This window comes from Ovis canadensis, chromosome 11 (assembly GCF_042477335.2).
Source record: "Ovis canadensis isolate MfBH-ARS-UI-01 breed Bighorn chromosome 11, ARS-UI_OviCan_v2, whole genome shotgun sequence".
Classification (NCBI taxonomy): Eukaryota; Metazoa; Chordata; class Mammalia; order Artiodactyla; family Bovidae; genus Ovis; species Ovis canadensis.
The window spans coordinates 44,923,901-44,943,576 of record NC_091255.1 but is presented as its reverse complement, the minus strand read 5'-3'; the positions used below and the strand labels follow the sequence as shown (position 1 = coordinate 44,943,576).

General features: G+C 53.1%; 1 protein-coding gene across 2 annotated transcripts; it reads right to left on the bottom strand.

Annotated features, from left to right (window-relative positions):
* Positions 1 to 88: 88 nt before the first annotated feature.
* Positions 89 to 18,560, bottom strand: SAMD14 (sterile alpha motif domain containing 14). 2 transcript variants are annotated; one of them, XM_069543151.1, is made up of 10 exons: positions 17,897 to 18,560; positions 14,208 to 14,262; positions 6,942 to 7,108; positions 6,224 to 6,512; positions 4,970 to 5,057; positions 4,818 to 4,892; positions 4,553 to 4,712; positions 2,793 to 2,912; positions 2,550 to 2,705; positions 89 to 1,691 (listed from the first exon to the last, which is right to left on the bottom strand). In XM_069543151.1, exons 1-10 carry the CDS (start codon positions 17,903 to 17,905, stop codon positions 1,539 to 1,541), a joined length of 1,272 nt encoding a protein of 423 aa, XP_069399252.1. In that variant the 5' UTR covers positions 17,906 to 18,560; the 3' UTR covers positions 89 to 1,538. The 2 variants fall into 2 exon arrangements, with proteins under 2 accessions (XP_069399252.1, XP_069399253.1); XM_069543152.1 differs by lacking the exon at positions 17,897 to 18,560 and adding an exon at positions 15,722 to 15,759.
* Positions 18,561 to 19,676: the final 1,116 nt, after the last annotated feature.

Here is a 19,676-nt window from a genome sequence, read left to right as displayed (position 1 = left end):
TGACAGTGCAGCACCCAGTGACAGACCTGTGGCCCTGCTGCACTCAGAGCCCAGCCCAACCCCCAGCTGGGGCAAACAGGAAGGCCACTGGCACATCATAAGTGTTTATTGAGAGAATCTAAGTGCCGCCTCCCCCTTCACATGCAGGTGGGCGCCCAGATAGCTCCTGATGGCTTCAAGGACTTGGGAGCTTTCCATCCTCCCCACCAGCCCCTCTGGGGCCCAGGTGGTACTAGTGCCCCCATGTCCAGTCCCCCCTCTGAAGCCCCTCTCCCAGCACAGACAGCAGGAAGGAAAAAAGAATTGAGACCCAGAGAGCAGGGGTCACAGCCACAGCCCTTGGGCTGGAGCAAGGGGAGTGGGTGTATGGGGGCCTGTCTGCTGCTCCACGCTGGTGGGAGAAGGTGAAGGGAGGTTTCTAGTCTAAGGCCTCTGACCTTACTGCAAACTCTGGCCAGTGCTGCAAAGGCTGGCCAGCACCATGCCTGGACATGAACACACTCACCCTAGAAGGACAGACACCTTCCCTGGGCCGCTGGGATGGCTTCTACCCCCACCCAGGGAGCGGGCCCCACCCCTCCTGTCGGCCAGTTCTGGAGCCCACGGAGGCCCTGATAAGAACCAGGACAGGTTGGGGAGGGCTGATGAACCTTTCAATTTAGCAGCTTTCAGGGGGCTTCCCAGATTTTGCCTCTCTGCCTGGCTGGGATGAGAATTCACCAGTTAAGGGCCATCTAGGTATTGATGGGGATGTCATTTGTCCCCACCAGTTCCCAAGTTTGCCATCTTCAGGGAGGTTCCAGGTGGCCTCTGCAGGAGCAGCAGAAGTGGGCCCAACTTGGAGAGTCGGTCAAAACCCAGGCTTTGTGTGGGCCTCAGGAGGGCCAGACCGGCAAGGGCATCATCTTACTGCTGAGAACCCCCCTTCCTTCTAAAGCCCTTGCAAAGATGACACAGGATAATTGGGCTGCCTTCTCTGCTCTCCTGTTGAGGAGTGCAGACTGGGAGTTTACTTCGAGTGCAACTTGCTGCAGGCCCACCAGCCTCCTGCAGAGCTCTCGACATAACAGTCACCTGGGAGAGCTGGAAAGGAACTACTTTATCCACCTGCTGCTGCAGAGAGGCTCAGCCCATATCTCTGAGCCCAGGGCCTTTGGAAGGTATGCAGGCCTCCTAGTTCACTGGCAGCCCCAGGACCCCCATGGCCTGAGGGAACAGGGTCAGAATCACTCAGGCACCTCTGGGCTCCCTGATTTGCTTCAGCCCTGGCCTCTCTGCCCATAATCTGCCACTTCCCCAGGAACTTTGTGCCAAAAAGTCCTTGCAAGGGGATTTATTACTGGGTCCTCTCCCCTGGGTCTCTCTTTCTGAGGGATCTGGGTCCAGACAGATGACAGGGTGAGAGGGCTGTTCCTCCTGAGAGCATGGAGCCAGGCCAACCCAAGCCTGGTGCCCAGGCCCCTCCTCCTAAGGCGGCCTGTGCCCGCAGAGCCCAGCAGCTTCCCGAGCCGGGTGCCAGCACCTGCCCGCCCGTCTCCCTAGCTCTTCTTGGCCTCCTCCCTGCGCCGGAGCTTCTCACGCTGCCGTGCAGCCTTCTCCTGGGCCTTTCGCTCCTTCTCAGCTGCCGCCGCCAGCTCCTTCAACTTCCGCTTCACCAGCGCCCGATCATGCGAGTTGCTGAGCCCCAGACTCTGGGGGAGGGATCCAAGGGTGAAGTGAAGAGCCCCAGAGCCCCACACCTGGCCAACCCAAGCCCGGGATTCTCTGTACCCCAGGTGTATTCTCGCTGGAGCTCTGCCAGCCCTCAGCCTCCACCTCCCAGGCTTGCTGATGGATCAGAACCCTCAGGGCAAAAATTTGGAATGGGAGTGGCTGGGAGAGATGAGGGTAAATGGTGCAGGGTTCCAGGCCCTTTGCCCCTTCCCCACCCTAATCCTTGGCTCCTATCCCTCAACTCAGGATTTCAGCCTTGGAATAACTGCCAGATTCAGTGAGGCCAGAGATAGGAAGTGAGTTTGTCCGAGGTCACACAGCCAGTCAGTAGCTGAGGCCCCTCCCTGTTCCAAAGACTTCTCGGGGACTCTCCTCACCACTGCTCCCCCAAGCAACTAAACAGACGGTGCAAAATAGGCCAGAAGCCCCCAGAACAGAGCCCAGAGCACCACCTCTGACACCCTCCCTCCCTCCCCCTACTTGCCTCCCACAACCACCAGCCTCCAAGATTTTTAGTCTTCGAGATGAAGACTCCAAAATTCAGATGAGATGACCACGGGTGGCTCATTAGAGTCAAGAGTCAGATGACAGGCTAGTCCTCAAGATCATAGATCAACCTGAATGGCTGGAGCTTGAACGTCAGATTGAGGAACAGGGCTGGAGTCAAGACTGGGAGGGAATCCATGCTAGAGAGCAAAGATCAAGGATCTTGCCTAGACATCAGAGGTCAGGGCAGTGGTCTTAAAGGGAGTAGAAAGGTCAGGATGAGGGGATCCCAATCCTTGAAGGCTGCCTCAGGAATCCAACTGAGTGGTGGTCCCCCCACCCCAACCCACCTTCAGTTTGCTTCCATCCAGCTGCAGTAACTGCGGCCCATCTACCTGCCGCGCAGCAAACTCGGCAGCATACTGCTCCAGGTTGAGGCTCTGCAGCCACTGGCCCACCTGCTGACTGGTCCAGTGGTAGACGGTGGGAAGAGGCTCATCCAGAAACTGGGGTGGAGACCAAGGAGAGTGAGGGGGCAGGGTGTGCCCTGTGGCCCACACATCTGGCTGTGTCAGAGGTCAGGGCCTGCTTACCTCATCGGAAGACTGGGACAGAGTGTGGTAGGGGTAGGAACACTTGGCCGCCTGCCGGGGACCACTTGGGATCTTGGGGCTGCTGCTGGGGGGTGTGGAATCATCACTCAGGGTGGATTCCTAGATGGAAAGGGGGCATACTGCTGAGGAGAGAGCTCACCTCAAGCCCAAGGCAGCAACCCGCAACCCACCATCCCCATTCAGATGGAGCTGAAGTCCAGGGCCAGGCATCAGGAGTTTCTCAGGGCCCTTGGATGTGAGCCAGAAGCTGGGCAGGCACACAGAGCAAGGCTGTAGGGCTAGAACTGAGCAGTTAGTGGGAATGGAGGTCACGCTGCTGTCGCTTCCTTGACAGCTGACTGGGATTCCCCCGGGCTGGGTCAGGTGTGTTCCTGCCTTGAGCCTCTCCAGCATGGCCTCCAGCACCCCAGCTTATAAAAACCTGGTTAGATGTCGTGTCTTCACTGGACTCAGCTCTACGAGGGCCTGGGCTGTGTCTGTTCACCAGGGCCCAGCACAATGGAAGAAAGGGAGGGATGGAGGGAGGGTGTGGGAGAGGAACCCTTTCGCTCCTGAATTTATAGTTTTCTGATCTTCTCTGACCTGGCTACACACAGGAACAGAATCACAGAACAAGCACAGGGCTGGGGGTAATTAGAGCCTGGGCATCTAAATCCAGTTGAGTCTGTAGGCAATTCCCTTCAGTCTGGGCCCGCATTTGCCCATCTGTACAATATGAGCTTCCCTGGTGGCTCACCTGGTAAAGAATCTGCCTCCCATGCGGGAGACCTGGGTTCAATCCCTGGGTTGGGAAGATCCCCTGGAGAAGGGAATGGCTACCCACTCCAGGATTCTGGCCTGGAGAATTCCATGAACTGTACAGTCCAGGGGGTCACAAAGAGTCAGACACGACTGAGTGCCTTTCACTTGACTTCACTTCACAATAGGGATGAGTGTGCCTGCCCTCCCTACTTCACTGAACCTTTGTGAGGGTAAACAAAAGTGCTTTTGGAGCTTTGTAGGCCACAGAATCCTAGTGAACAGAAATAGGCGCTCACTGTTGCTTCCGTTCCTCAGTCTCACTTCACCACAGGGTTGTGAACTTTCCAAGCACTAGCTAGGTTGCGGTCCTGTTCTCTCTGTTCCCCCCAGCCTCACTGTACCACATGTAGTCCAGCTCCTAATACAGGATATGGAGTCAGAACTGAGCCAGGCAGAAGAGTTAGCGGGAACAGAGGAGCCCTACTCTTGCCTGGAAAATCCCATGGATGGAGGAGCCTGGTAGGCTGCAGTCCATGGGGTCGCTAGGAGTCGGACACGACTGAGCAACTTCACTTTCACTTTTCACTTTCATGCATTGGACAAGGAAATGGCAACCCACTCCAGTGTTCTTGCCTGGAGAATCCCAGAGACAGGGGAGCCTGGCGGGCTGCCTTCTATGGGGCTGCACAGAGTCAGACACGACTGAAGCAACTTAGCAGTAGCAGGCTGGTGTACTAGGGGATCATAGTGCTCAGTTACGTGTGTTGGATGGAGACAGCGATGAATGAATCAACAGAGGAACCACTTGGCATACAAACAAGTGAACAAGTGAATGCCTGAACTCAGAGACTGGATGAATTAATGATCACTGAATGGCTCCTTGGATGGACAGATGGACTCCAGGAATGCCTGGATCCAGGCCCAAGCCAGGGTGAAGTATGTCCTCATGTCACCTGAGTCTGAGGGCCAGGGTGGAGGCCAGGAGGCCATGGACTCACCTGAGAAGCTGACTTCTTAGGGCTGAAACCCTCGCGTTTAGGGGAGCAGGACGGGGAGGTGGTGCTGCCAGAAGATGCGGAGCCTTTGCCACTGTCTGTGAACCAGGAAAAGGGCAGGAACGGGGAGCCCCCTGACCTGCTGGACCCCTCCACCGACTCCCTGCAGAGAGAGTACGCTGCATGGGTGCGGGCACCGAGGAGAGGGCTGGAACCACAGGGAGTTATAGGCAGAAGCTGTGGCTGAGGGGCTGTGGGTACCTCTCACCTGCTGCCCATGGACAGACGGTTGCTGCCCTTGTCCTTCCGGCTCTTGCTAGTGGATGCTCGGCGTAAGGTGACCCTGTGGGGAGGGCAAGGGGGAGTGGAACAGTGCTGCCCATTGTGCTACCCAATGCCCAAGCCTTTCTGGTCACTCACCCCAGGTCCAGGAACTTGCGGCGAGTCTTCTTATCCAGGCCAATGGTAGGGCTGGCGGGCTCAGGTGGGCTGGCATCCCGGCTGTCATCTTTCGAGGAAGAAAAGGAAGGAAATTGCCTATGTCGTGGCTTGTCTGCCTCTTTCAACTTCCAATAAGGTGACAGAAATTCTCTTGACTTAGAATCAGGCAACCTTACTCTGATGCCCTTCACTAGCTGTGTGAAGCTAGTGAAGCTCAGAGGTTCCTCCTGCATCTTAAATATGGGGCTAATAACACTGCCTATTTCATGAGACCTAATAGGATGAGATAGTGGACAGGGAAGCCTGGCTTGCTGCAGTCCATGGGGTTGCAAAGAGTGGGACACAACTGAGCGACTGAACTGAACTGAATAAGATGTTTATGAAAGCCTTATACAAACCATAAACCACTCTGGAAAAGTAGGGATCGCTACTCTTTACTGTTAATTTTATCTTGGCCAACTTGTAACCAACCTTCTAATCTTGGCTCACATGTCACTTCCTCAAGAAGACTTGCAGGAGGCTCCCAACTTCTCCCAGGATGTTTTCAACCTGATAAATGTCCTCCCGCCCTGCGTTCCCTTTCTCAAATAGCACTCAAGATCCAACCAGTCCATTCTGAAGGCGATCAACCCTGGGATTTCTTTGGAAGGAATGATGATAAAGCTGAAGCTCCAGTACTTTGGCCACCTCATGTGAAGAGTTGACTCATTGAAAAAGGCTCTGATGCTGGGAGGGATTGGGGGCAGGAGGAGAAGGGGACGACCGAGGATGAGATGGCTAGATGGCATCACGGACTCGATGGACATGAGTCTGAGTGAACTCCGGGATATGGTGATGGACAGGGAGGCCTGGCATGCTGCGATTCATGGGGTCTCAAAGAGTCGGACACGACTGAGCGACTGAACTGACTGACTGAACTGACACCTTGTACCTACCTATACATTTAATTAAGAGATTGCTTCCCCTCAAACTATAAGGAATTCTTTGACTGTTTCCCCTAGAACTTGTGAGCCTCGCGAGGACGAGGACAGCATCTGCTTGCTCTTTTGTGTGTCCCAGGGCCCAGACAGTGTCTGGCACACATTAAGGCTCTCTGGAAATAAATGAATGAACCGTGGTCTTTATTCCCGACCTCCCCTGAGCCACCCTGTGCCAAACCCGAGGTCCGGCCAATTGCTTCGGAGCCCAAAGAAGTGCTTGCCGGCAGGGGGCGCCGCGCCGGCCGCTGCTCACCTTCGCTGTGCAGCTCGGCGCGAGGGTGTCGGCGCACAAAGCTGGGCGAGCTGTCGGACGAGGCAGCGGAGCGGGGCGGCGAGCCTGAGGCGGCGGCCAGACCCTCGTGCGAGGCGGCGTTGTGCAGGGGCCGGTAGCGTGCGAGCGGTGAGGGCGGCGGCTCGTCCTCGTCCAGGCTGCGCCGCAATCCCGGGGGCTCCAGGCAGAAGGAGCCCCCCGCTGGGGACCCCGGGCCCGAGTGCAGAGGCGAGCGCAGCCGGTGCAGGGGGCTCCCGCAGCCGTCGGCTCCCTGGAGGAGGGGCAGCTGCTCACCGCCTACCCTCTTCCCCTCTTCCCGGAGGGAAGCCCGGGCTCCTAGGGCCTCCTCGGCCTGGAGGGAGGGCTTCCTCGTGCCTTGGGCCGAGGGGTGGCTGGGCAGCGAACAGTGAGAGATGGATCTTCCGGTCACAGAGGCAAGGGCTGCATCCGGCCTCCATCACTTACTAACTGTGTGACTTTGTTAGTGAAACTCTTAGAGCTTCAGTTTCCTCATCTGGATAATGGGGTAATACCTTCCTTGAAAGGATTAAATGAGCCAGAATTGAACTGCAGCTAATATTTGTCAGCCTTGTTATTTGAGAAGTCTAGGGGTGTGGTCTCCCTGGAAGAGTGGTTTGGAGGGATTATCCAGGGGCAAGAAGGGTGGGTAGGGTATGGTGATTGAGGGGATTGCCCCAACCTTGCCTCCAGGCCCATCGGAGCCTTCACCATCCTCTGCAGAGCTGGCACTGTCCCGAAGCCTGGAGCGAGAGGGCCGGTGTCTTCGGCCCTTGGCCAGTAGTTGGGCCCGGGCCTTGTGTAAACTGCTGTCCAGTCTGACGGTTTCTGGCACTGCCAAGTCCAGGTCTGCAAACCAGGGAAGAGGGACAGAGACCAGATACACAAGGACAGCACACCCAGAGGCCCGCCTCAAGTGGCCACCTGCACACATACCCAGACATTCAACAATGTCTCAAGTGTTGGGCGCTGGTAGTCCAGTGAGACGGAAAACCAGGTCTCTCACAGTCTCCCAGGGAGCTGGAGATGTCAGCTTGTAAATACAGTGTGTGATAGACCCTCTCACAGGCACAGAGGACAGGACTGTCCTGTTTGGAGGAGGAAACACCAAAGCTGGGTCTTCAGGTCTGTCTGGGAGTTTACAAGAGAGGAGGCTGGCAAAACTGGCATATGCTACACTGAGAGGAAGGGAAGCTGGGGGCAGGATGCCTCCAGAGCAATGAGAGGGCAGGTTTGTGGAGGGAGACACTGGAAGATGAGGCTGGAGAGAACACAGATGTAATGGCTGGCACTGAAGAAGTGCCAACTACGTGTCAGAATGTACATTCATCACCTTGTCTACTCAGAACAACCCACAGGCTAAGGATAGCTTGTATTCCCATTTCACAGCTAAGCAAACTGAGGATCGGAGAGGTCAAGTCTCATGCCTGAGGCCCGCAGCTAGCAAACAGTCTGGGATTTGAGCCTGGCTAATCTAGCTCTGGCTCCAGGTGGTGCAGTGATTAAGAATTCACCTGCCAATGTAGGAGACACAAAAGACACAGTTTCAGTCCCTGGGTTGGGAAGATCCTCTGGAGGAAGGGCTGGCAACCCACTACAGTATTCTTGCCTGGAAAATTCCATGGACAGAAGAGCCTGGTGGGCTACAGTCCATGGGATCACAAAGAGTTGGACATGACTGAGCATGCTCACACAGTCTTGCTCCAGAGACTGGCCCTGCTGGGGATGCTGGCTTTCTGTGCCATGCCCAGGATCACACTCCGAGACAGTACTGTTGAGCAGCTAGATGACTCGCAGTTAACTAGAGGGAGCCCTAGAAGCCAGTGGCAAAGAGGAGAGCCCACGGACCCCTGAAGCCTCTCTCTCCCGTCCTGGGGTACATGGCCCAGGGCTAGGTCCTGGATGAGGACAACGTGGAAGAGCAGGCAAACCCAACAGATTATGCACAAACCCTACAGCTCCGAGTTTCACTTTCCATTTGTTCCACCTAAAATACAGACTTCTTTCTGCAGTGTCCCTGAGATTCTCCAGGCAGAAAGAGTTCTTCCCATATCATCATGGCTTAAGACCTTTCTTCACCACTCCACCCTCCGTGATCTCAGGGACCCCATCCCATCACTCCTGCCTGCCCTGCTTTGCCTGCTCCTCTTCTCTTGTCTGTAGATACACCTTAAATCACCCCTGTGGCTGAACTACCACCTATATCTATTTCCAGCTCTGATTCCTCCCCTGAATTCCAAGTCTGAGCACCTCAACTGCCACATCTAAAGCACCCAGACACCTCAAACTCAGTCCATCAGACAAACGCACCGCCTTGCCTCCGTCCCTGGCTCTGTGAAAGACCCCACTGTCTACCCAGTCACCCTCTCAGACCTAGTGAAGTGAGTGAAAGTCACTCAGTCGTTCCTGACTCTCTGTGACCCCCTGGACTGTACAGTCCATGGAATTCTCTAGGCCGGAATACTGGAGTGGGTAGCCTTTCCCTTCTCCAGGGTATCTTCCCAACCCAGGGATTGAACCCAGATCTCTCACACTGCAGGCTAATTCTTTACTAGCTGAGCCACAAGGGAAGCCCTCTCAGACCTAGACCCAGTTGGTAATTCATGGGTCCAGCTCCCTACTTGACACCTCCACTTGGATGTCCAATGGATATCTTCAATGTACATGTTACAATTGGACTCCTGACGTCCTTACCCCACAAGCTGCCCAGTCTACCCATCTCAGTGAATGACAGCTCCAGTTCTTCCAGCTGCTAAGGCCAAACCGTGGAGTCACCCTTGATTCCTCCCTCTCCCTCCTACCCTACAAACTGATCCAACCACAATTCCTGTTAGCTCTACTTTGGAAATATATCTAAACATGCTGAGATATTTTTGGTGAAATGACATGATGTTTTGGATAAGGTTCAAAATAATCCAGGAAATTAGGAGGGAAGAGAGGAAGGGGATGTAGCTGAAACAAGACTGTCCATGAGTTGATGATACTTGAGGCTGAGTGATATGTACATAAGTGTATGATGGGGTACTTTGTGCTGGTCTCTACTTTTGATTTCCCGCAATAAAATATTGTGCATATGTGTCTTTGTATACACACACTTACATACGTGCCTACATGTGGGGAGAAAGAGGAAGGGAGAGGAAAGGAGTAGAACACACAGATCCCTGGTCTAGGTCACCATCACCTCTTGACTCATTGTTACAGATCCTCCCAGCTAGTCTTCCCGCTGCCTCCCTTTCCCATTTACAGTCTATTTCCAACCCAGCAGCCAGAGTGATCCTGATAAAGCATGTCAGCTCGTGTTACTCCTCCCTCCACGCAGAACCTCCACTGACTTCCATCTCACACAGGAAGAAGCTGAGTTCTCAGCATGGCCTTTAGACTCAGGCTGTTCAGAAACGCTCTCCCTCTTCGTCCCTCTGCTCCAGCCACCCTGGCTCTTCCTTATACAAGCTATCCTACACCTCAGGGCCTTTGCACTTCCCCTTCCCTTTCCTGCAAGGCTCTTGCCATAGATTTCTGCACAGTTCCTTCTTTCAGCTCCTTCAGGTCTCTGCTTAAATGCTTTCTCTCACTGAGAGACCACTCAATTTAGAATATCCCCAAAACCCACAGCTAAATTTTTTCCTATATCATTTATCATTCTCTGGCGTATCATACATGTTATTTAGTTTATTGTCTCTCTCCACCTATCAAAATGTCAGCTCCGTGAAGGCAGATGTTTTTCTATTTTGTTCATTGCACTAACAGGCATAGAACATTGTGTGTGTGACAGTGTCTGTGTGTGTACAAGTGTCCTAAGTGTTTTATAACTACTAGCTCATTTAAACCTCCCCACAACCCAAGGAGACTCCAGGAATTCTCCGGGCAGCCTTAATTTGCCTGAGGGTATAGGGCTGGAAAAGCTATGGCAAACCTAGACAGCATATTAAAAAGGAGAGACATTACTTTGCTGACAAAGGTCCATCTAGTCAAAGCTATGATTTTTCCAGTAGTCATGTATGGATGTTAGAGTTGTACCATAAAGAAAGCTGAGTGCAGAGGAATTGATGCTTTTGAACTGTGGTATTGGAGAAGACTCTTGAGAGTCCCTTGGACTGCGAGGAGATCCAACCAGTCAATCCTAAAGGAAATCAATCCTGAATATTCATTGGAAGGACTGATGCTGAAGATGAAGCTCCATTATTTGGCCACCTGATGTGAAGAACTGACTCATTTGAAAAGATCCTGATGCTGGGAAAGACTGAAGGAAGGAGGAAAAGGGGACGACAGGGGATGAGATGGTTGGGTGGCAGCATCATTGACTCAATGGACATGAGTTTGAGCAAGTTCCGGGAGTTGGTGATGGACAGGGAGGCCTGGCGTGCTGCAGTCCATGGGGTCACGAAAAGTTAGACACGACTGAGTGACTGAACTGAACTGATAGGGCTGGTGAAGAGCAAGCCAGGGTTATAGGCAGTCTGGCTCCAGAGGCTCAGCGAGTAGTTACCAAGCCCTTCCCACCTCCTCTGAGGCAGAGATGGAGAGACTTGTGAATTCAGTCCCTTAGTCTACAGGCACTTACTCTCCTCAGAGAGCAAAGTTCGGCCCAGAATGCAGAGGGAGCGACGGACAGCAGGCAGGACTGCTGGTAGGCAGCTGATGAGCATCCTCAACCAGTCCAGCCTTAGCTGGTGTCCAGCTGCCCTGGGCCAAGGAGAATGGCCCTCTGCACCTGAATCCGGGCCACGTCAAACCATGGTCATCTTACTGTGGAGGGTCTAGGGAGCAAAGGGACTCCCTCCTAAGGGGCTTGGGGATTTCCGAGGCAAGATGGGGTCAGCTTCTCTCCTGGTGCCTTGCTCTAGCAGGCTTCTCTCATCTCCTTCCATCCCTCCTTCCATCTCTCTCTCCCTCTCCCTCTCCCCCTGGGAGTTAGCCAGCCCCGGCTGTGGGAAGTCATGAATATTTCATCACCTTTCTCTTCAGGAAGCCGGCCAGGCTGGCAGCTACCTCTGCAGGTTGGGGAGAAGGAAAACAGGAAGGGTTGGGCTGGGGTTGGTGGCTGAAAAGCCTAAGGAAGGGGGAGTTCACCTCTGCCAGGCCGGGTGTAAGGCTGGACCTGGGTGAGGATGGACAGATTCAGAGTCTGAGGCCCAGAGACTGTTTGAGGCTAGGGGAGTCCCCAAGGCAAAGCTTTCTTGCACAGGCCCCAGGGAGCCCGGGGCGGGAAGCAGTTCCTCAGAAGCCAGGAGGCAGCAGTTCCAGGCATCGCCAGGATCTGCGGCAGCCCCAGGGGAGAGTCAGTTGAGCAGGGCTGGAGGAAAAGGAAGCGCAAGGCAGGTAGAGATGAGGAGAGGCAGAGGAGGAGATGCTGGAGGCCCTATGACATTCCACACCTAGGAGCCTTTCCCGGCTTGAGAGCCCTGATGGCTGTGTACATGACAGCTTTCTCTTCCACCTCTCCCGCCGTGTGCCTCCACCTTCTTTTGCTCACTGACTCCTCCACTGAATCCAGCTGGGAAACGGCCTTTCCACCCCGGTGCATGCTGGGAACTCAGTCCCCTCAGTGGTCTTTCTCTAATCCACACAATAAAGACAGCTGGAGGCAAATAATAGGGTGTGTGTGTGGGAGTCCACGCATCTCAGAACAGAGCGGGTCGATCCTGGGTCCCCCGGGGGTGTAGATGCTAAGTGTGTTATGCATTTTTTATTTTCCTGCACATCTTGTAGATGAGGTCCCTTATTTATGGGACTCGGCCGTAACCTGTGTTGCCTCTGCTGGAGGATCCTGGTATATGGCACAGTGACTGCCAGCAGGGAGTTGGGCAGTCTGGAGTTCTTGTCCCAGCTCTGCCACTAAACTGCCCTGTGATCTTTAAAGCCAGTCACTACAGCACTCTGGGCCCTAGGCTTAATGTCTGCTATATGGGTACACTTCTTAGGATTATTGTGGGGTTAAAGTGATACACCCCCTTCATGGATCACAGCCTTGTCGTGACAAACGGGCTTGTGTAACTCAGTGATGCTATGAGCCATGCCATGAGGGCTACCCAAGATGGACAGGTCATCGTGAAGAGTTCTGACAAAACATGGTCCTGAAATGGTATGGACCTAACAGAAGCAGAAGAGATTAAGAAGAGGTGGCAAGAACACACTGAAGAACTACACAAAAAAAGGTCTTAATGACCTAGAGAACCACAATGGTGTGGTCACTCACAAAGAGCCAGACATCCTGGAGTGTGAAGTCAAATGGGCCTTAGGAAGCATTAGTACGAACAAAGCTAGTGAAGGTGATGAAATTCCAGCTGCGCTGTTTAAAATCCTAAAGATGATGCTGTTAAAGTGCTGCACTCAATATGTCAGCAAATTTGAAAAACTCAGCAGTGGTCACAGGTCTGGAAAAGCTCAGTTTTCCTTCTAATCCCAAAGAAGCACAATGTCAAAGAATGTTCAAACTAAACATTGTAAAATTGTGCTCAATTCACATGCTAGCAAGGTTATACTCAAAATCCTTCAGTATTACATGAACCAAGAACTTCCAGATGTAGAAGCTGGGTTTAGAAAAGGCAGAGGAACCAGAGATCAAATTACCAATTTTCTTTAGATCATGGAGAAAGCAAGGGAATTCCAGAAAAACATCTGCTTCGGCTTCACTGACTACACTAAAGCCTTTGACTGTGTGGATCACAGCAAACTGAAAAATTCTTAAAGAGATGGGAATATCAGACCACCTCACTTGCCTCCTGAGAAACCTGTATGTGAGTCAAGAAGCAATAGTTAGAACCAGACATGGAACAACCGACGGGTTCAAAATTAGAAAAGGAGTACTACAAAGCTATATATTATCACCTTGCCTATTTAACTTCTGTGCAGAGTACATCATGTGAAATCCAGGCTGGATGAATCACAAGCTGGAGTCAAGACTGTGGAGAGACATATCAACAACCTCAGATATGCAGATGATACCACTCTGATGGCAGAAAGTCAAGAGGAACTAAAGAGTCTCTTGGTGAGGGTGAAAGAGGAGAGTGAAAAAGCTGGCTTGAAACTCAACATTCAGAAAACTAAGATCATGGCATCTGGTCCCATTACTTCATGGCAAATAAAAGGGGAAAAAGTGGAAACAGTGACAGATTTTATTTTCTTGGGCTCCGAAATCATTGCAGACAATGACTGCAGCCATGAAATTAAAAGATATTTGCTTCCTGGAAGGAAAGCTTTGACAAAACTAGACAGCATATTAAAAAGCAGAGATGTCACTTTGCCCACAAAGATCTGTATACTCAAAGCTATGGCTTATCCAGTAGTCATGTACAGATGTGAGAGCTGGACCATAAAGAAGGCTGAGTGCCAAAGAATTGATGCTTTTGAATTGTGATACTGGAGAAGACTTTTGAGAGTCCCTTGGACTGCAAGGAGATCAAACTAACTAAAGGAAGTCAACCCTGAATATTTATTTGAAGGACTGATGCTGAAGCTGAAGCTCCAATACTTTGGACACCTGATGTGACGAGCTGACTCATTGGAAAAGACCCTGATGCTGGGAAAGATTGAAGGCAAAATGAGAAGCAGGTGGCAGAGGATGACATGGTTAGATTGTATCACCAACTTAATGGACATGAATCTGAACAAACTCCGAGAGACAGTAAAGGGCAGGAAAGCCTGGTGAACTGCAGTTCATGGGGTTACAAAGTGTTGGACAGGAGGTAGTGACTGAATAACAGCAACAACAGGTGGGATACAGGGCATGTGACACGGCCGTGCTAGCCTGGTACCTGGCGTGAGACAAGCACTTAATAAATGGGGACCCTTATTATCATCACTGTTGTTGTAACTGGATATCTACTCAGATAGTGGTGACAAAGACTCAGACTTTAGGGCCAAAATACACACACCCTGAAGTCCCCGGGACTGCCCCTCCCTCAAAACCTCTTAGCCTTGGCTAGAGATAGAGTCAAAGAGTACTTACCAAAAACCTCGTCCACAGGTTCTCGGAGCTTTGAAGAAGCCATGACTCGAGAGAGCTGGGAGGACAAGAGAGAGAGGAAAAAGAACCATGGATAAGAAGGAAATAGACCACAGCTGGTGCAGGTAAGGGAGCTGCCAATGGCTACCTGTTCCTGGCCTTCTAGCCCCTCACCTTTCCTTACAACTCTTCCTCCAGCCCCTTGAAGAGAAACCATCTGAACCATACCCCAGATGGTGGGCTTGGGCAGGAGACAGAAGCAAGTCCAAGGTGCAGACAACAGGCTCTCCTGTGGCCCCAGTCCGAGCTGATTTGCCTCCGCACAGGTCACTGAACATCTCCCCTTCACCATCCTGAGCCTTTCCATCATTAGCATTTTCTTAAAACATTTAATTATCATAAACTGTCCAACATCAAATCTGGGAGAAATCTTGAAGACTATTAAATCCAATCCTCTCATTTTACAAATAAAGAAACAGATGGGAGAATGATAGACCTAAGATCACATTATAAGTTATGGCAAAATCAGAACCAGAACCCAGGTTCTTCCATCTACTCATCACCTACCTCCCTACTTATCTGTGCATCTACTTGCCTATTTACCCATTCATTCAGTCAGTCATCCACCATCCACCCTATTCAACCATCTACCCATTTTTACATCCATCAGTTTGTACCATCCACTCAGCCATTTTCCCACCCATCACCCAGTCCTGCCTCCCTCCACTCTCATCACTGGTGCAGTCACCACCTGTCTTTCTGAACACGAGCTGTTCAGGAAGCTGGCATCATCAGCAGGGCCTCTGTTCTTAACAAACTCACAGTTCTTACAGTTCTAGACAGACTCACAGACACAGAAGGGTATAAAGAGTACCCACAGCAGAACAGTGGATAGCCAAATATCTGTGATGCATCATGCATGTTCTGGCAAGAAGTTGGACGGATAGGGGTTTTGTTTTGTTTATAGGAGGTAGGAAAGGAAGGGCAGGTGGGGTAGCAGGATATATGTAGCTGAAACAGTTGGGGCAGGCTTCCTAGCAGATGTAGGATTCAGCATCCCTAAACCAAGGCCTGAGTGCTAGAGAGGCGGGTGGATAGCAGATGAGGGGAGAAGGAAGAAGCTCAGGGTCAGGACCACACTACATGGCTGGGACATGATCTCCAGTTATTTCTAACTCTCAGGTCCCCACGAGAAGGAGAGAGCACTGGATTGGACCATACATTTGACACATTTAGGGAAGCTAGAACATATGCCTGCTGGGTTGTTTTCCAACTCTCCTCTTCTGTTATCACGTAGATATCATCTCATTGCATGCTGGCTAGGCTTGGGATTCTTAGCATCCCTACTTTACAGATGGGAAAACTCAGATGCAAGAGGTAAGAGGCTGAATGCAACCTTGATCCCCTCAGCTCTATCCTGGGTGGTGTTCTGCAGCTTTGAAACCTACTCATAAGGAAAGAACACTGCTGGGAGAAGGCACAGGATGGATAGAGTAGGGGAACTGATCCATACTCACTAAGACTCGGTACGTCCACCCCAGGCTCCATGGACACTTGGGGCTACAAGGAGGAAATGAGGTGTAAGAAGGGGCCAGGGATATGGAGCCTCCAAGAACTCTCTTCCATTTTTGAACTCCGGGTGCTAGTAACAAAGAAGTTCTAGACTTCCTCTTCCTGTCCTGAAGGCAGATGGGAAAAGAGGCTGCACCAAAGAATGAACCAGACTCCCTCATTCCGTTGCAAAATCTCATCTGAACAGGACCCAGCTGCCACCTCCACCAGAAAGCTGTCCTAGATAGCCATTACTCCCCTCATTCGTTTATATAATTTCTAAATCCACCCTTCCCTGCCACTAGGAGATGAGTAATTTTTCATACTTCATTGATTCCCTAACTAGGTCACATCTCCCCCACATCAGACAGGAGCTCCTGAGGAGAGGGGCCAGTATTCCCACCAGCAGGGACTCTCCGAAGAGAACTGCCTCTCCCATCAGAATGGAGGCTCCCTGAGCGCAGCAGTGCTGCTCCTCTTAGACAACTTGAGAACGGAAAGCCCCCGTGTGTATGCTCAGTCACTTCAGTCATGTCTGACTCTGTGTGACCGTACGGACTGTAGCCTGCCAGGCTCCTCTGTCCATGGGATTCCCCCGGCAAGAATACTGGGTGGGTTGCCTTGCCCTCCTCCAGAGGATCTGCCTGATCCAGGGGTCAAACCCACGTCTCTTATGTCTGCTGCATTGGCAGGCAGGTTCTTTACCACTACTGTCACCTAGGAAGCCGACGCAAAGCCCAAGTGCTCTTTATTCAAGATCCCAGTCTAGGAACGAGACCCTCTTGTGGATGCCACCCTCTTTTAGATACCCTCTGGGGTGAGCTGGGGCTTCCAGCTCACACCAGTGCCCAGTACATTCTGATTCAGCACAAACTGCTTTCTTTAACAAATGACTCCCTGAGGTGTGTATGGGAGACCTTCCTTGCACTGTCCCATGGGGAACTCTGGCAAGCATGACATCAGGATGTCTCCAGGCCCCTCCTACACCACCTTTCAAAACTGAACCTTGCAAAATTAGAGAACCCCCCATTTATACTCCTACAGCTCTACACTCCTATACACACACACACACACACACACACCATACTCACTCACATTCAAACCAGGTAAGCACTACAAGGTAGAGATGAACTTGTTCTCTGGACACACTGTGGGCTCTAACTCTTGCAGGCCACTCCTTCCTTCCCAAATTTCCCGATTCCCAGAGGAAGAGCACCAGTAGCATTTGTCCCTTCCCTAGGAGAAAGGGAGGCAGGTGAACTCCAAGTTCCCTGGGACCCAGGGGAAGGAGAAAGAGAAACAACGTGTGCCCAAGTCCTGAAGAGGGAATAGAGTATAGGACAGAGACGGACAGGTTGGTGGAGTGTTAGTCCATAGAGCTGCAGAGAGGAAGGAGAAAGAGCAAGAAAGAAATGAGCCAGAGAGCAGCAGCAGCAGCAGCAGGGACAGGGGAAGCAGGAGAGACCGGGCTCCAGCAGCCCTGAGTGAGGCCCTGGGGAGGGGTGGAGAAAGCTGCCAGGAGAGGGGCAGCCCCCAGTGGAGCAGGAAGGAGGAAAGGGGCTCTGGAAGAGGAGAAGGAACCCAGGAGAGAAGTGCAACTGGAAAAGCCTGAAGAGGGGTGTTTGGGAGAGGAGGCTAGGGCTCGGGTGGCAGTGTAGAGCTAGAGAAAGTGGTGGCCCCCTCCCACAAGGCCCAGGCTGGGGGCATCTGGCAAGAGTTCATCTGTCCCCTCACAAGCACCGCTGGAGATGGGGTGGGGTGGAGAACAAGGGGCATCTTCTGCACCCCAGGGACCTTATGCCCCAATCAGACCCAAGTGGCTACTTCTGTTCAATCCATCAGTCTCAACTCCTCACCAGGCAAGAAGGAGTTAAGCTTCACCCCTCCCCCAACACCAGTTTGTTTTTTTAAATTAATTTATCCAGGCAGCGGGCTGAGGGAGAGGATTAGGGACACAGATCCTATCTCCACCCCCTCCCCTGGCAGCCCAGCACCCTACCTCAGTGCAGCACCCCCTAGGGACGAGGGAAGAAAGGTCCTTGTCTCTTGGCCCCATCCAACCGCACTAGGGTTCCCACCATGAGCCCGAGTGACCCCGCGTCCTCGTCCACGTTAGGGATCTTGGGGTCCCAATCCCTTACCTCTGGCATCTGTCATCTTCAGCGTCTGGCGCCTCGGAACCCCCTCAGGCCCATGGTGCTTGGGGCGGGGACCAGGTGGGAGAGGGGCAGGGAGGTTGGGGGGCTGTCACCCCGGCCGCGGGGGGCTCCGGGCTGGCTCCATCCACTCCATCCCAAGAATAGGGGTAGGGGTCAGCGAGAGGGGTCCTGGAACCGGAGGAAACGTGGCGGGGTGGATATTTCGGAGAGAGAAGGTTTGCAGGAAGCAGGAGGCGAGGCGGGCGGGGCAGGACCAGGAGATCTGACTGGGAGGATGCTCTGTGCGTGTGTGCGTGCGTGTGTGTGTGCGTGCGTGTGTGTGTGTGTGTGCGCGCGCGTGTGTGTATGTGTGTGTGTGTCTGAGAGAGAGAGAGAGAGAGAGGAGGAGGAGGGAGAGGGAGAGAGAGAGAGAGAGAGAAGGAGAGGAACCACCTCCCGCCCTGCCAGGCCCGGCTGGATGCGGGGGTCCCCGCCCCGCAGGCAGATACTCGTAGCGTCGCTTCTGCGGGGATCCGCGGGGGTCCCCAGGGAAGAGGCAACGCGGAGGGCGCGTGGCGGCGAGGCGGGAGACAAAGAACGGGTGGAGGGAGGGAGAGTGGAAGGGAGGGGCGGAGGCAGCGGGAGCACGAGGAAGGAGGAGGCGCCCGGGTGACGGGATTCTAATTGCCGATACTCCGCGGCCAGTGGGAGTCGGGCGGGTGTGAGCGCCTGGAGAGGCGGCCCCATCTTAGGACGCAAGGGGCTTCTGACTCCTCTGCAAGGCCTGTGAGGGCTCCTGACTCATTCAATAGACAACCACAGAGCAACTGGGAGCGCTGAAGTGGGAGGGGACCGTGAGGAACAGAATCGACCTGGTCCTGGCCATCGTGGCTCACAGCATTGTCAAGGGGACAGACGAGCAGAGAGGCCCTCAGGAGAGCGGCCCGTGAGCCTGGGTTCACAGAGGACACTTCAGCGTGGGGAGAGCCCACCCAGGGAGCCCCTCCTTGTCTGTGGGTGGCTGAGGAGGTGGGGCAAGGGCTGTGTGTGGAGGAAGGACTACTGAAGAGGGGCCGCATTGGCTACTTCTGCAGGCCAGGCTAGGGTAGAAGCGCTAGTGGCTAGCGGGGGGAGGGAGGAAAAGGGAGGAAGAAGAAGGACGCACGGGGTGGGGAGATTGCACCTTTTCCTACCAGCCATAGTGGGAAAAGTAAGAGGAGTGAGGGGCTCCGATCTGCATTTTAGGAAAAACACGTTGGTTCCTTTGGAGAAGGTAGCCTGAAGGCTGTGGCACGCCTCATGAGGCTGTTGAGTTGATGGTGGTGGGCTCGAAGATCAAAGATCACGATGAGAACTATTAAGGATATAGAACTGAACAAACCGACAGGGTTTGGGGACTGGCTGGCCACTGAGGGAGAAAGAGGGTCTAGATGATTGCAGGTCTTGGCTTGAGGCCCTGGATGTAGAGGGGGATGGGAGTGGATGAGATCAGACTTGGACCTGGTGAGCTGGAGGTGATGGTAGGCCAGCCAGGGGAGACAAAAATCAACTAGCTACTGTACTGAGACGGCTTGGTGGGGTGTGTGTGTGTGTGTGTGTGTGTGTGCACGGGCACACGCGTGTGCATGTGCACGCATGCTCTAAGCACCGTACTAAGCACTTTTCTCAATGTCACCCTCATGATAAACCCATGAGGTGGGTGTTTCTATTGCCCCCTTTGTTTGTTCAAGAGCAGGTGGTAAGGTTGGACGAGTGGGTCCAGAGCTCAGGGGAAAGGTTGCAC

Coding starts and splice junctions, on each gene's coding strand:
- SAMD14 (XM_069543151.1), bottom strand. Junction 6,513..6,941: donor CCGATGGGCCTGGAGGCAAG/GTTGGGGCAATC, acceptor CCCCTCCTCCAG/GGAGCCGACGGCTGCGGGAG. Junction 4,713..4,817: donor CGTCTGTCCATGGGCAGCAG/GTGAGAGGTACC, acceptor CTCTCTCTGCAG/GGAGTCGGTGGAGGGGTCCA.